General features: G+C 41.7%; 1 protein-coding gene across 1 annotated transcript in view; it reads right to left on the bottom strand.

Annotated features, from left to right (window-relative positions):
• FRMPD4 (FERM and PDZ domain containing 4) overlaps positions 1-16,850 on the bottom strand; it is a gene marked incomplete at its 5' end in the record, with an annotated part of 307,675 nt that overhangs the window by 63,116 nt on the left and 227,709 nt on the right. Inside the window, 2 exons of the mRNA XM_083362678.1 lie at positions 146-250; positions 9,281-9,326. Of these exons, the coding sequence (XP_083218804.1) occupies positions 146-250; positions 9,281-9,326 (151 nt within the window). The remainder of the gene's footprint in view (positions 1-145; positions 251-9,280; positions 9,327-16,850) is intronic.

Consider the following 16,850-nt stretch of genomic DNA (forward strand, 5'->3'; position numbering starts at 1 on the left):
TTTATGTTTGTGTAGTGTGACTTTCACCTCAGTAATAAATATATTGTTCATGTATGCATGAAACAACATATCTACTTAAAATTTTGCAAAATGAATGAATGGATCCCATTTTTCCTAGTTAAAAAAGGCTTAAAATTGCACTTACTGAAACTTGGCCATTAATAATGACCTCTTCTGAGAATCGAACTTTGACAGGATTGGACTTCAATCTGGCTTTTTTTGCAGCACTGATAAATGCTGACTTAGGAGACTGGGAAAAGAGGCATGAGAAAAGAAAGAGATCATTTGACTGGTACTTAACTCTCAACCTTTTCTATATTAAAGCTAATAAAAATACTTGACTCATTTTTGCCATAGACCTTAATGCTTTTCAGTGTGCTATTATATGTGAAGAAGAGGAGGAAGAGAGGGAGGGAGGGAGGGAGAGAGAGAGCAAGCAAGAGAGAGAGAGCTTTAATGCTGTTTACTTCATCCAGTTTTAACAACGCATAAACTCAAGCTTTATATAATGCCCCATTTTATCAAAGCTGTATACCGTTATTCCTATCCTGTATTCTCTATTTATTTGCTTTATAGAACAAATCAGGGGATTATATTTTAATTAATATTCTATCTTAAACAATAAGGTTGATGCAGTCTTCAGAAAAGAGCAGCCCCAAATAATTCTTAGATCTAAAATATTGTTATATTGGTGACAATAGCTTTTCCCTCTTACCATTAACTTTACCAATAGTCTCTTGTATTCTTTTTTCCCCCACTCCAATGCTGATACTGTTGGCTGAGTACATGGGTTTTGAGGGATGTGACTGGGACACTTGTGCATCTACTTTAATTAGCACTCCTAAAGGTTACATGATTCTTGCTCTTTTTTATGTGTGTTGAAAGAAAAATCTTCATCAGGGTCCAGTCAAGCCAGGAATAAACAAAATGGAGACTGCTTTAGAAAGAAGGTTGTAGTTTATTGAAAAGCAGAACCACAAGACATAAGGCTCCGAAGCAGCTGACCACATGTAGCTGGGAGTGGTGGGTTTTTATTCCTTCTTGGGCTTTTGTGTTTGGAGTTGTTCTTCCTGTTCCTGTGGCATGAACTTTGACCTGAGCTTCTGAGCATGTCCTTTTGGTATTCTGATGGTTGTGGGTTAATCCTATTATGTCCCAAAGGTTATATCCTGTTTCCCTGGGGCTGGGGCTGATGACTATGTCCTGTGTTGAACTTTTTTTGGGTCAGAGGTTGTTGAGTCTAGAGATCCTTGTCTTTCTAATCCCATCAGCTACAAGCTTCCTGGCTCCAATCCCACTATAAATCTCAGTAAAATTAAATTAGGGAAAGCACAAATCTTAAACATATTAACTGGTTGTATAGGAGAGAGAGAAAGAAGAAAAATCACTATTCCTATATTTTGTTTTCCTTTTTCTTTTAAGTACCTTTATTTAGCCAATTGGTTGACTAGCAAAGCCCTGAGCAAAGCCCATTCCTTACATATATTCCTTGCGTACCTTTTTGTCCTTCCGGCTAGGATGGGCACTCACCTCTCATCCCACACCTCAAGCAAGTGTTGGATCCAGGCCTGACCCTCGAGCTACCGCTTACCATGTTCCCCTTCAGTGTCATATCTTGCTTCCCTGGGGCTGTGGCTGATGACTATGTCCTGTGTTAGACTTTTTTGGAGTGAAAAATTGTTGATTCTAGGGATCTTTCTTTCTAATCCCATCCGCTCCAAGGTTCCTGGCTCCAATTGTTCTGAAAGGATCATGATATCTGTATTTCTACAGACCTGGTTTTTGCTTGGGGCAGAGAGACTTGGGGTGTGTGTCTGCCTAAGATTTTCCATTATTCCTTTGGAGAAATATAATATTCTGCCTTTTTAATATTCCCCAAAATATTTCTTTCTCTGGGGTGGGGCTATTTTCCTACATTGGAATGGGACCTTTAGGCTCCAGGTTTGGTCCTGCCTCCTCCGCCTTGAGCCCACCACTTCTGCCCATTGCCTGCAGTGTTCCTCCTCATCTGTGCTGCCCCTGCCCATTCTCTCTGGCTAATGGGCCCCTGCCCTCTGCCTTGCACCCTTTGGCCCAGCCCATTTGCCGAGGCCCGCTTTTCCCCAGGCTTTTGGCTGCATGGGACAGTTAGCTACCAGCCAATCTGTGTTGTGGGGAGCAGGCAAACAGCAGGGCTGGTGCGGCTCCTCTGATTATGAGGAGGGGGCTGGCATGGGGCAGGAGGGATGGGGGAAGCCTGGCATGGATGACAGGGCAACTCCTCATTCAGTGTGAGGCCGGAGTCCAGGAGCAGAGGCAATGGAAGGTAGGGTGGAAGAAAAAAAGAAGCTGGTGCTCTTGAAGCTTTTTTTAAGGTACCAGAGGCTCCAGGCAGAGAGGGCAACAGGCAGGGAGTGATGGGCGGGGGATTCCCATTTTGACCCCTCCCACTTGTTGTTGCCTTTGCACCTGGACTTCAGCCTGCTGGGCCTCTGCGTGGCTGTCAGCTCACCTCTCCCTTTCCCCTTTTCCCCTCTGTTCATCCTGTCTGGTTTCAGTCCCCCTTTCTCCTAGCCAATGTCTTTGTCCCCTTTAAGACCCTTACAACACAGGAGCTCCACTGGGAGAAACATCTAAACGATTTTTGCTTTATCAATCAAGTTTGCTCCTCCCACCCCTCTCAATGATCGATCACCTTGCACCTTCCAGCTTGAGAAAGCAAACAGAAGGCAGGCTTGCAGGTGTGTGTGTGCGCGCGTGTGCATGCGCGCGAGAACTGTAACACGTTCTGTGACTGGGGAGGGGGCAGAAGAATCTCCATACACAACATGTCTCCCCTGTCATGGTTCCGATAGATGAAACCCATCAAAAGAACTTCAAGGCAAAATTCTTCCTTAAAGAACATTTATTCAGGAAACAAAGTATCGGTACTACATAGTTGAACCCAAAAACTAAATTTCCTTCCCCTGGATACAAAGTAACAAAGTACAATTCCCGCCCCCAATAAACTGTCATAAAGCACATTCCCCAATTAGCTTAAAGCACGGGCTTTCTCCTCAGGTCCTCAGCCTGCCAAAACGTTATCAGCTTGTCCTTGGGTTCCCACAGAAGTGTTATTATTAGGGCTAGCTGAGCTTACATCCCAACCCCCTCCCCCCGCTGCATCTGAATTCTAAAAGTCAGAAAAGCATTTAAAGGAGAAGAGAAAATGGCTGCATTTTCATCAGTTGTCACAGCAGGAACACCCAATGTTAGCAGCGTTGACACCCCCCCCCAATTTCCATTCTTTGTCTAGAATGCAACTGGCCACCACACACATTGGGGCTGGCTTCTCTACCCTCTCCAAACTTTTTCCAGTGTTTCTCTACTTTGGGAAAGGAGGAAGGAAGGAAGGAATAGAGTAGAGTAGAGTAGAGTAGAGTAGAGTAGAGTAGAGTAGAGTAGAGTAGAGTAGGAAGGGACCTTGGAGGTCTTCTAGCCCAGCCCCCTGCTCAAGCAGGAAAACCTATACCATCCCAGACAAGTGACTGTCTAGTGGAGCGCCCACGATTTCTGGGGGTAAGCTGTTCCACTGGATAATTGTCCTCACTGTCAGGAAGTTTCTCCTTAATTCCAGGTTGCTTCTCTCTTTGAACAGTTTCCAACCATTGTGTCTCATCCTTTCATCTGGTACCTTGGTGAATAACGTGACACCCTCTTCTTTGTGGCAGCCCTTCAAATACTGGAATACTGCTATCATATCTCCCCTATTTCTTCTTTTCTTTAGACTAGCCAAAACCAAGTTCCGCAGCCGTTCTTCATATGTTTTAGTCTCCAGGCCTTTGATCATCTTAGTTGCTCTTCTCTGAATTTTTTCCAAGGTCTCAACATCTTTTTTCTGATATGGTAACCAAAATTGGCTGCAGTATTCCAGGTGTGGTATTACTAGGGTTTTATAAAGTGGTACTAATACATCACGTGATCTTGTTTCTATTCTTCTGTTTATACAAGCCAGGATTGTATTAGCTTTTTTGGTTGCTGCTGCACACTGCTGGCTCATAATCAAGTGATTGTCCACTAGGACTCCAAGGTCCCTCTCACAGTTGTTGTTTTTAAGCCAGGTCTTGCCCAATCTGTACTTGTACCTTTGATTTTTCCTGCCTAAATGTAAAACTTTGCTTTTCTACACACTGAAACTCATTTTGTTGGATAGGGCCCATTGTTCAAGTTTCTCAAGATCTTTTTGAAACCTGAGTTTGTCTTCTGGGGTGTTGGCTACTCCTGACAGTTTGGCATCATCTGCAAATTTGATGAGTTCCCCTTCAATTCCCTCATCTAAGTCATTTATGAAGATATTGAAGAGTACTGGGCCTAAGACGGAATCTTGTAGTACCCCACTGCTTACTTCTCTCCATGTCGATTTGGTGCCATTGAGGACTACTTTGTCGAGTATGGTTTGTCAGCCAACTATAGATCCATCTGGTGGTGATGTTGTGTATTCCACCTTTTTCTAGCTTACCAAGGAGTAGGTTATGGTCTACTTTATCAAATGCCTTACTGAAATCTAAGTATACTACGTCCACAGCATTTCGCTGTTTTACTAGTTTAGTCACTTTATCAAAGAATGAAATAAGATTGATTTGGCATGATCTGTTTTTAACAAACCTGTGCTGGCTACCAGTTATAATTTTGTTTGCTTCAGTTGTTTGCAGATCTGTTTTTATTATCTTTTCCAGGATCTTGCCAGGTATTGATGTTAGACTGATTGGTCTGTAGTTTCCTGGGTCTGTTTTTTCCCCCTTTCTTGAAGATGGGAACCAAATCAGCCCTTTTCCAATCCTCAGGTACTTCCCTGGTGCTCCAGGATTTATGAAAGAGTGGTGTAATGGTTCTGAGATAGCATCTGCCAGCTCCTTCAGAACTCTGGAATGTAATCTGTTGGGTCCTGGTGATTTATATTCGTCAAGGTCGGATAGATGTTCTCTTACCATTTTCTTATTTTAATTTTTGTTTCTAGTTTGTCTTTTGCAGCATTTTTATGGTATGTTGGGCTATAGTTTCTTTTTGTGTGAAGATTGATGCAAAGTATGAGTTAAGCAGTTCTGCTTTCTCCCTGTTGCCTGTTATTTCCTTGCCATCTTCTCTCTGTAGTGAACCTACAGTTTCCTTGACTATTTTCTTGTTGGTAATGAGTTGGAAGAAACTTTTTTTAGTATCCTTGATTTCTGTTGTAAGTCTTTGTTTGTTCTGAGCCTTTGCTTTCCTGACTTCATCTTTGCATGTTCTGGCTGTCTGCTGATAATTGGCCTTAGTTATGTGCCCCTCTTTCCATTTTTTGTATTTGTCCTTTTTGTCTTTCAGTTTGTCAAAGAGATCTTTGTGCAGACATGCTGGTTTCTTCTTGAATTTGTTGCTTTTGTTTTTCAGTGGTATTGTGCTGGTCTGGGCTTTTTTGATAGCATTTTTCAGTTTCCCATGCTTTTTGGGTTGTTTTCCCCTTTAGGCTTTTCATCCATGGGATCTTTCCTAGGTTCTCTCTGAGTTTGTTAAAGTCAGCTCTTTTGAAGTTTTAAGACAGTGGTTGGATTGTTTTCTATTGCTAGTGTTGCATTATGTTAAATTCCAGTATGACATGGTCACTTTCACTCAAGGTTCCAGCCACTTCAACTCCTTCTATCACTTCTTCTCTATTAGTAAGGATTAAGTCCAGTATAGATTTACCACTAATTCCCACCTCCACCTTTTGGGTGACAAAGTTTTCAGCTAGGTTGGTTAGGAATCTGTTTGATCTCCTGCTCACTGCAGTTTGTATCCCAGTTGATATCTGGATAGTTGAAGTCTCCCATTATTGAAAGCAATAGCCCTGCAGGCACATCCCCCCTTCCCCCTTGGAAGCATGGCAAAACCCAGGAGAGGTGGAATGAAATAGAAATGAAATAAAATAAAATAGGAATGGGTTTTGACACATGCAGAGACCTGGCAGGCTGGAGTCCATGCACAGAAGCAATGACAGGCAGGAGAGGTCAAAATGGGAAGCCCAGCCCACTGCTGCCTGCCTGTTGTCCTCTCTGCCCAGAGCCTCTGGCACCTTAAAAAAAAGCCTGGAGAGCACCATCTTCCTTTTTTTCTTCCACCCTCCCCTCTGTTGCCTCTGTTCCTGGACTCCAACTTCACACTGAATGGGGAGTTGGCCTGCTGCCCCATGCCAGGCTTCCCTCTGTCCCTCCTGCCCCAAAATTGCAGGAGCCACACCAGCATCGTTTACCTCCTTCCTGCCCCATGCCAGGCTTCTCCCCCCTGTAATCGGAGAAGCTTCACCAGCCCTGCCGTTTGCCTGCTACCCCACAACACAGCTCCTGCAATTGCCCATTACACACTGCCCCCCTGAGAGCAACATGGCTATTGCCTGCCATCATCTGATTGGCTGGCAGCTAACTGTCCCATGCAGCCAAAAGCCGAGGACAAAGGGGGCCTCAGTGAATGAGCTGGGCCAAAGGGTGCAAGGCGGAGGGTCAGGGCCCCATTAGCCAGGGAGAATGGGGGGGGCAGCCCAGCCGAGAAGGAATGCTGCAGGGAAATGGGTGGAGGCGGTAGGCATGAGGCAAAGGAGGTGTGGCCAAGGAGCTGAAGGATCGTAGACCCTCCCACATGTGATTACTGAGTATCTTGGATATTTGAATATCTATATAAATGCAGATACATATATACATGGATATAAATTCTATATACATATGTACACTAATGCACGCATCCCATCAATCCATTAGGGAAATATTGTGGTGCACCAGAGTTACTTTGGAATGTTCTCTCCCTTATCTAAACTGATGTGTGCCCATATAATTCCAATGTATTGGATGTTATTTTTTGCTAATTAACTGGATGACTTACCCGATACCTTCATCTTAAGTTTTCATGGCTGGTTTCACTGTATGACTCAGCATATTTTGAGGTTGCTTTGTTTGTTTTATTATTAACAGAAGTGCCATGCTTCCCACCCACCTCCCTGCCTATTCAAAAATAAAAATGTAAGGCATAACATGGAGCCTACTATACTACTGAATGTCTCCCAATCCTTACTGGTTCTGGTAGAACAACTGTATTATTCAATTCAGAAATAAATACAGAGATTAAAAAGTAATCCAGAACCATATCCCATTTGTCCTATTTCAACGTTGGATTGGACAGATAGGATTCACTAAATATTTGCTTTAGCCAGACTAAAATAGAGATTATCAGTTATTGTTATTTAATGTTTTAATTGAGTGCATTTTACATTTTTAAAAATGATTTTATTGGGAGCTGCCCAGAGTTGTCTGAAAGGGTGGAGGCCATGAAAATATTTTAAATAAATAAACAAATAAACTATTTAAACTGGGTTAGATCACAAAAGAATTCCTACAAGGTTCAAGAGAAGAACAGTGTCAAGATAAACTCAGGTCTGGATCCAATTTGCAATTATTTCATAGCCCCTTTGAACAGATTCATTTTTTATGGCATGCTGCTAAAAAGTCTTTATGATTGCTTGAAAAGATTTAGGAAAGGACAGATCAGAATGAAATAATTAAATTACTCTTCCTGGCAGGCATTAATCTGGGGTTGCTGTGTTTTTTTTTAAAAAAAATCCTGCATGGTAATCTATAGCTCAGATGCTGAAAAATGTGAGAATTTTATTATTGTTTTTACCATGTTTTGCAAATGATTTGTATTGAAGAAAAGCTCAGTAGAGTAATTTGGATTTTTAAACACCTTACACTACCACACAGAGTGGATTTCACTAATCTATCAAGCACCTCAGAGCAATGAATGATGTTAATATAATAAATATCTCTTGGCAACAAATGACAACCCAGTATGATACTTGGTTTGTTACACAGTGAAATACCTTAGCTTTTAAAATCAAATAACAGATCAATTTGAATAATGTATCAGCATTCTATATCTCTGAAGTAAATATACAATGTATGCTATGATAAAAAAATGCTATCCAATCTGAGGGAGCAGGGCTTTAGGCCAAGAACAAATTTTATAACATTTTCTACTCTGATTGAATTTAGCAATATAAACAGGCCTTCAAAGTACACAGCTGTTGTTCGTTAATAATAAATGGGAAATAAAGCTTCTGATATGAACATAATATTAATTTAATTCTAATGCCTGTTAATTTTAATTTTCAAATGGATCTATATTTTAATTATTAACTGAATTATTTTGCTACAATAGAAAGTAAAGGAACAAGTCACAACCCAGCCACAAACACATCTATGCTTTCATAGTAATTCAATGTATACATGATTTATTTCCTCTTGCTGGCCTTAGTTACCCGGGAAAGATAAATATAGAAGGATTTTCATTTATATTTAAATAGTGTGATAATAGTGGACTAGCCAGGTATGAAAGATGTTATTCACTCAGGAAAATTTTACATAATCAGGTCTGTGGTCCAAGTTTCTTTTGTTGTTTTCCTTATAGTGTTAAAAATTATTCTTTTTTCATAATGTAGTTAATTTTCTATATGGAAAAATATGCTAAGCAATTTAAATACAGTAAAGCTAAAGAATCCAAGACAAATCCAGCATTTTATTTCATGATCAGAAATGGTACAGCATCTAAGGATGTCACTGTATTGCAGCTTGGGCAATAATGTTTTAAAATAATGTTTTAAAAATCAAGGTGATACATATCCAGACATTTAGCTTTCTGCAAGACTCCATTCCATACTTTTTTATGAGGGGCAGAATTATTTATAATTATTTTATATAAATAGTGGAATAAAAATCTTCTGTATTGTTGTGGACCACCCGCCTGCAGATAAACAGTCCCAACCACTAACTGCCATGTCACTTTTGCTTTACAGTTTTTCTTATTAAATTTTTAGCTAAGATTTTAGTCTCCTGGAGCTTGTACAGTAGGAATAAATACCCTATTGCTCTAAAAAAATCTTACAGTTTAAAATTAACCAAAACTAATGTAATAAATGTGCTTCTCTAGCATAATATATATTATATTACAATCATAATAATTGAAATAAAAAGGGGAAAAGACTGGTTTATAACTTTGACAATTAAAAAAAACCTGAAGAATATTTAGCCTCATCTATCCTTAGGAAATACTATTCATGCATGTTGTAAAATATCCTTTTTTCAGTTACTAAAATACTTTTCCACTTTTATGTAGAATAGTATATTGTCATTTGATTTATCTTAGAAAATACAGCTTTTATTTCACTTGTGCACTTGGTTATGCAAATAAGGAAAAGCACGAATAAGAAGAGAAAAGCAATAAACTTTGCTCAGAAACTTTTTTTTTAAATAGTGCTACTTACAGGGTAAGGCTGAATAACTGTAAGGAGGATTGATTCTTTGCAGCTCCTGTAGAGAAAAGAGATGAGAATGACTATTCCTATTTCATGTTTTTGAGATAACATCATTTTATTTTCAGATGACAAATTGCTATTTCACAATGGTATGTTTATTGCAGCACAAGAGTTTGGAAAACATACATTTCATTGATTCCCCCCCCTTTAAAACAGACTACTAATTTGCTAGTCAGAACGAGAGTAATGCTGAACAAGTAAACATTGCCTTCATCCTTAATTGGCTTTCACTGAATTTACTTAAGGCAAATGCATAAAGTAGAGTTGAGACATCCCATGAATTACATGAAATACCATAACTAGGGACCACTCATGTGGATCAAAAAGTCAAAAAGCCACTCTCATTTTGGCCATTCTGAATAATTTTCCACGTTGTCTTTTTAGAGAAGGTTGCTGATCCTGGGGTTACAGATAAGGAGAAAGTGGATTGTCTGGAACCATTTCAATCAGAATTCAGACCTGGCTGTGTTTGTCACTCTTGTAGATGACCTTGGTGAAACCTGGATGTATTCATATCCAGGTTTCACCAAGGTCATCTACACAAGACTGACTCTTTCTTTCTTTCTTTCTTTCTTTCTTTCTTTCTTTCTTTCTTTCTTTCTTTCTTTCTTTCTTTCTTTCTTTCTTTCTTTCTTTCTTTCTTTAAATTTATATACCACCCTATTCCCGTAGGACTCAGGGCGGTTTACAGGGAAAATTAAAAGTTAAAATACATCACATACAATTAAAATCGATTAAAACTAAGATTAAATTAATCCCTGAACTTAACTAAAACCCCATTAATTAAATAATTAAAACCCCTCAGTCTGGGCCAGACAACTCAAAAAACCAAGTTTTCAAGTCCCTACAAAATGAGCAAAGGTCGGGGGCGGTCCTAAGCTCTGTGGGAAGCTGGTTCCAAAGGGCCAGCGTGCCCACAGAGAACGCCCTTCCCCTGGGAATAACCCGCCGGCATTCCTTAACCGGCGGTACCCTAAGAAGGCCCTCCCTGTGGGAGCGCACAGGACAATGGGAAGTTGATGCTGGCAGCAGGTGTTCCCTTAGACTCTTCCTGATACTGCTGAATCTTTCAGCTGCATTCAGTACCATTTATCATGGCTTCTTTGCAGGCAAGGATTAGGAATGGGGGCATTATGCTGCAATAGTTCTCTTCATTCTTGAATGGGGCGGTCCTTGGTTACAGTCAGTGGTAATGGTCAGAAGTCAAGGCTTGGATCCTGGATCTCATCTATATGAAACTTATGTATCAACATTAGATGAGAATCAATATGGAGACAATTATCCGCTTGTGTTTTGTGTCCTTGTCTAGCTTCGTCTAAGGCTTTCCTAACCACTGGCCAGGTGTTTTGTAATTGGGATATCCATTCTTTCAGTGATAGGATTGCCGGTTCGTTTGGGGTTAGTTCTGGCATAGGGTTGAAAATTGGCTGGTGACTACTTGAAAGGGAGTGTAGCCTGTGCTGGAGTGGACTGCGTTATTGTAGGCAACTTCTGCGAAAGGGAGTAGGTCCGTCCAATTCGTTTGCTGGAAATTAATAAAGCACCTTAAGTATTGCTCAAGTACTGAGTTTGAACATTCTATCAATCCATTGGACTGAGGATGATGACAAGATGACAGTCCCTGGGTGGTTCCTAAGAGGGATAAACATTCTTTCCAAAACTCTGTTTTACCACGGAGATTCAGGCACGTGATTTCTACAGTAATGTCTTAAAAGCAGTCCCCATACCATCTTTGGAATCTACAAAGAAAAAAGGTGAGAGAGAGTCTCAACGTTCCAGAGGGAACCCGTAAGTTGCTGAAGGGTTAATGCAGGCAGATGTGAAAGATACAGGAGGGGGTCAAATTTCATTATCACTGGAGAAGGCCAGAAATTGGAAGAGGCGTGTTACTTCTGGACGAATGAATCAAGCCTGAAGATTTAGTCACATAACTGTAAGAGACAATAATGTAATAAGGATTATGGGAATTGGAATTCCTAGAAGGACTAAATATTTGGGGATATATTTTTTACCCTTATAAAATAATTATGTAATATTTCGTGTTGCTTTAGTTCTAAGATGATTATGAAAAGTTAATTGGGAAGATTTGTAGTAGTGTTTATTGATATTCTGTAGGTTATGATTTGTTATTTGGATGAAAAATTTTAAGCTTTTAGTTGGATAGAAGAATAGTTTTATAAAATTGATATAAATTGTTTTCTTTGTGATTGAAGTTAATTTGTAATATTTTTATGGGTAATATTGGAATAGGTAATAGAATATAAGAATACAAGAATGATGTGATTATATAAAAATTTCTTAAGTTTGGAAAGTAATCTGGTATTTTAAGTTGTATAACACATTAGGATAATGTGAATTTAAAGCTTAGTTGGAATGAGGAATAGTTTTAGACAATTGATATAAATTGGTTTATTTGAGATTGTCTTTATTGGGTATCAGATTGGAAGGTATTATTTTGTATTTGAATAATCCTTGATATGATATATATATGTATGTTTTTAATTTACCTATATGAGTTAAAGTTTGATAGTTTGAATAGTTTAGGATTGTTTGCGTAAGTTAGATCATGATTGTTTGTATTTTTATACCCTGTGTTTTGGTATTAGATTGGAAAGTATTATTCTGTATTTGTATAATATATATATATATATATATATATATATATATATATATATATATATATATATATATATATATATATATATATATATATATGTTTGGAGTTTTCTTATATGAGTTAAGGTTCGGTAGTTTAAATAGTTTAGGATTGTTTGCGTAAGTTAGATTATGATTGTTTGTATTTTTATACCCTGTATTTTGCTCTGGGAAGCGGGGAGGGGAGGGGAAAGGGAGGGAGGGGTTGGGGAGGGTTGGGGAGGGGAAAGAGGGTGGGGGGGAAGGGGTTGGGAGGGGTTTTTTGGGGTTTTTTTGGTTTATTAAACATAAAATGTATTGCAAAACTTTTTAATTAAAAAAAAATTCTTTCCAAAACTCTGATGTGAATTGCACTCCCCTATCTGATATGATGTGTTGGGGTGCTCCATGCAATCTGAAGATGTGCTGCACGAATAGTTTCACTAAGGCTTTTAGCAAGGGATAAAGTGCACTTGTTTTGAAAACAGGTCCATAACAGACGACTGTGTTTCCATTGCTTTCTGGTAACTCCACTATAAAATCTATGGATATTTCTTTCCATGGGGCTGAGGGATTCGCTACTGGTTATAGCAGTCCAGGCGATTTCCCTTGCAACCTCTTAGCAGCTGCGTAAGTTGGGCAGTTGGACACGTAGCTTTCTATGTCCTTTTTAATGGATGGCCACCAAAATTATCTTTTTATTAAATGTAGCATTTTTACAAATCCAAAATGCCCTGCTGATTTTGTGTCATGGCACAGCTGCATGAAAGCGACTCTCTGGCTGGTTGGTATATGTAACTTCTCCACCACCCATGGCAGTCCGTCTTTGATAATGCACACGTTTATTCTTCTGGAACCATTCATCCATTTCTAAGGTCTTCCGGAATTCGATTCTGGTTTAGCTACCCATCTGCGGCTTTACCTTAGCTTGGGCCTTGATGGTTACTGGTGCTGCCAGTTGTGGTTCGGGCATGAGTGGTTTAGAACCAGTGGCTTGTGTGCTGTTATATTGGGGCGTGCGAGACAGTGCATCTGCCAGGAAATTCTCCCCCCCCCCCGGCAAGTGTTTCAGCGTAAAATGGAATTGGTGAAAGTGCTGAGCTTTCTGAGTGTTTTTAGTGCTTCCAACTTTTTGTGGTCCGTCCAGACCTGAAAAGGAATTTTATTCCCTTCCAAGGAAATGGTGCCACATAAGTAACAACCATCTCACTGCATATGCTTCCATTTCCCACACAGCTCAGCGTTGTTCCATCTCAGTGAGTTTCTGGATGTGTACGCGCACAGTTGCAGTGCCCCTTCATCATTTTCTTGTAATAGTACAGCCCTCACCACCACATCGCTTGCATCCGCCTGTATTATGAAAAGTTTATCCGGGTCCAGGTGCCTCACTATGGCTTCAGTGGAAAAGAGTCTCTTTAACCTCTTGAATGCTGCTTGGCATTTCATTGTCCATTTCAGTGGCTGACTGGGTTTCACTGAGGTTTCCCCCTTTGCTTTTAACAAGTCTGTGAGGGACAGGGCTATTTGGGTGAATGAAGGGATGAACTGGCGGTAAAAGTTTGCGAAATCCAGGAAACTTTGCAATTGCTTCCTTGTGTGAGGTGGTGCTCATTCTAGCTGTCAAGTTTCTGACGTATGGGCTTTTCAAGTGACTCTGAGGCATTGTTTACCTTAAAAGTCCTTTATTAGCCTAATACACCAACAAATGCCTGCTCGAAGGAAGCTGGAATCTGAAATCTCCGCCCTTTGCACAATATATTAAAACACAATTCTCCACCTTCCTAATTTTGTCATTAATCATATTCTCCAATTAATTTAAAGAATCAGTTTCCCTTCCGTTAGAAAACCCACCAAGGTCTTATCTTCTTTAGTTAGAGATGGCCTTGAAGGTACAATCCTCTTTCCCCCTCCCAACTTTAAACTCAATCTCTTAAAGCAATACATAAGTTTAACATATGAAATGGCTACTTCTTCATCTCTTGTCAAGCAATAACATTCAATGTTAGCAGCGTTGACACTAGCATTGTTCTGATCTTCTCGGGGTCCATTTCGATACCCTGTGGGGCTATGCGATAACCCAGGTAGTCTATTTTTTCCTGGTGGAATTCGTATTTCAATAGTTTGGCATATAGGTGGGCAACTCGCAGTTTCATTAAAACCCCTCTGACTCGGTTGACATGCTCCTCTTTGGACTCGTGAAGATAATGATGTCATCTAAATAAACCAGGACCCCCTTAAATAGGTGCTCCCTTAGCACCTCATTGATTAATTGCATAAATACTGCGGGGCCCCTTGTAGTCCAAATGGCAAAACTTTGAATTGGTAGCATCCCATTTAGGGCTCATGGAGTACCATCTGGGCTTCAGGAGTTTTGCCCCTGGTTTGATTTCTATGGCACAGTTCATGGGTCGGTGAGGAGGGAGCTCATCCACCCGCTCCTCACTGAAAACTTCAGCAAGGTCTCAGTATTCTTCTGGTATTTTGGGTAACCCATTTTCCTCTCCCACTGATGCTTTCTCCACTCCTGTGCTTGGTGGGGCTCCTTGGGGTGTTAAGTTCGCATGATCCCTTTTTGGGAAATTGAGCTCTGTCCTCCTCTAAGTTACCCAGAGGTTCCATTTCTTTAGCCACGCCAGCCCAAGGATCACTGGGCATTCCACGCCTGGGGTCACTACAAACATTATGTCTTCCTCCTGGTCCCCCAGGGATAGGTGGCTGGCACCCCACCCCCCTGCTATGGACCCATCTAACTGGCTGAATGAGATCAGCTTTTTCAGCCTCCTCACTGGGATGCCCAAGTTCCCCACTAGCATCAGGCTAATGAGGTAGCGGGTGGAGCCAGAGTCTACTAAGGCTTTCACTTGGACAGCTTCAGGCATGGAGGAGGCTACTATAGTCACTGTATTGAGGATGGGCACGAAGGGTACACTTACCAGGGCTTCGCCATCCGAGTTGTCCGAGGTATCCGCCACCCCTGCGGTTTAGGCCGGTGTTCCCTGCCCATGTTTGGCAGAGGGTGGGGACTCCAGAGGCTCTGTTGCCCTCATGGCGGGTCCTCGTGGCTTGGCTGGGGACTTCCCTGGCTTCTGGCCGGTGATTGATCTGGGTTGCATTGAGCAATGCCCCTCTCCCACATTTGAAACAGCCTATTGATTTCTTGGCTGTGGTTGGTGGTTTTGGCAGTTTGTACAACAGCTCAGGAGGCGAGCGGCCCCACGGTTTTCCTTGGCGGTGCCTCTTCAGTAGGTCGATCTTTGCTTCCTTCACCAGCATGTACCATTCGTCTAGTCAGTGGGTCCCCTTGGGGCAGGCAAGCATTGTACAGGTTGTAGTTTAGGCCATCTTTGAAGTGGCTAAGAAGGATGTTTTCCAGCTACTTCAGCTTGTTGGCAGTGGCCCAGGATTCTTGTGTATATTCGACTACCAGGCATCTGCCTTGCCTCACTGTTTTGATCTTCTCACGGGCTTTTCAGTGAGCCAGGGGGGGGGGGGTCCTCAAATTGCCTTCTCAGAGAGGACATGAAGTGGTTGAAGTTTTGGACCTCTGGGGCATTGAAATCATGCAGGTTCACCATCCAGTCTGTGGCCGCCCCGTCCAGAGCGAACTGCACGATACAGATCCGGCTTTCTCACTCAGGATGTGTCGTCCGTATTCTTCCATGTAGCTGAGGACTTGGGTTAATAAAAATCCCAAGCGCTGCGACTCCCCCCTGAATTTCGCGTCCAGCGGCAGGAATCTTTGGATGAATCGGTACCTTCATCGCTGACAGTAATGTCTCCCATCCTGATCTGCTGCTGCGGTTCGGCGTGGAGTGGGACTGCCAAGGCGGTTTCGGTGGATGTCCATGGGACTTCAGCTTCCGATTCTCCTTCAGTGTCTCTCTGGCCGTGGTCCAAGGTAGTGGTGTGGCCGTGGGGTTCAGGTTTCTCATCCCCGAGAGAGTCGAGGGTTCTTTTCATCAGCTCAATAGCTTTCTCTAGGATCCAATTTGAGTGCTGCGTGCAATGTCCTTCCTCTTCGCTAAGGGATCTCTCCATTACTTGCTTCCATCTGGGTTGGTGGCTGCCTCGTCTCAGGGTCACCTTCCTTGATCTATTCTCCCACTCCTCTTTCTTTCCAACACCCATCGAGGTTTGTGGCTGCGAGTTTCCACCACTTCTTCTTCATAGGAGTAGGACATCTCGGAACCCGACAGCTGGCAGGGTCTGACCGGAGGGCTCCCCCTTTGGGGTGGGCTCTTCGTACCCTGCCTCGCTGTCTGACATTGTAGTTTTTGCAAAGTCCCCTGGTAAGGGTCTTCCTTCCAGATTGACTATTCCTGCAGATCCTGTCTAATGTCAGGACCCATTTCAATCCCACATCTTAAGAAAGCAGAACCCTTGGAAACAATTTCTTCCAACAGGAACTTTTATTAACAGTAGTTGATAGCAGGCATAATAGACAGAATCTGAGATTTCCCACGCAGAACAAAGATTAAGGTATCCCCAAGCAGGACTCCACCCCATAGTCCGCCCGGCCGGTATGGGATGGCCAATCACCAGGTGTTAGGTCCATCATGGGAAAAGGGGAGATAACATCAGCCCGTCTCCAGTTCACACAGCGATGGTTGGCGGCTCTTCACACTTTCCTCTGAGTGTGTAGAAATAAACCAGGCACTGAGGATACAGGATACATTCCTTACTCCCTCCCTTGTTCTAGCTGACAGTTTAGGGAGATAAAGTTCAGAGAGACAGATAACGCAGGAAGCAAATTTTTACATTGTAGTGAGTAGCAGACACAGAGATAATAAACGAAAGCAAGAGGTTACATTGTAACGGATAGAGGAAGCAGAGGCAATAAACCCACGGGCACATCCCCCCTCCCCTTTGGGAGTATGGGAGAACC

This window comes from Vipera ursinii, assembly GCF_947247035.1.
Source record: "Vipera ursinii genome assembly, chromosome: 4".
NCBI lineage: Eukaryota > Metazoa > Chordata > Lepidosauria > Squamata > Viperidae > Vipera > Vipera ursinii.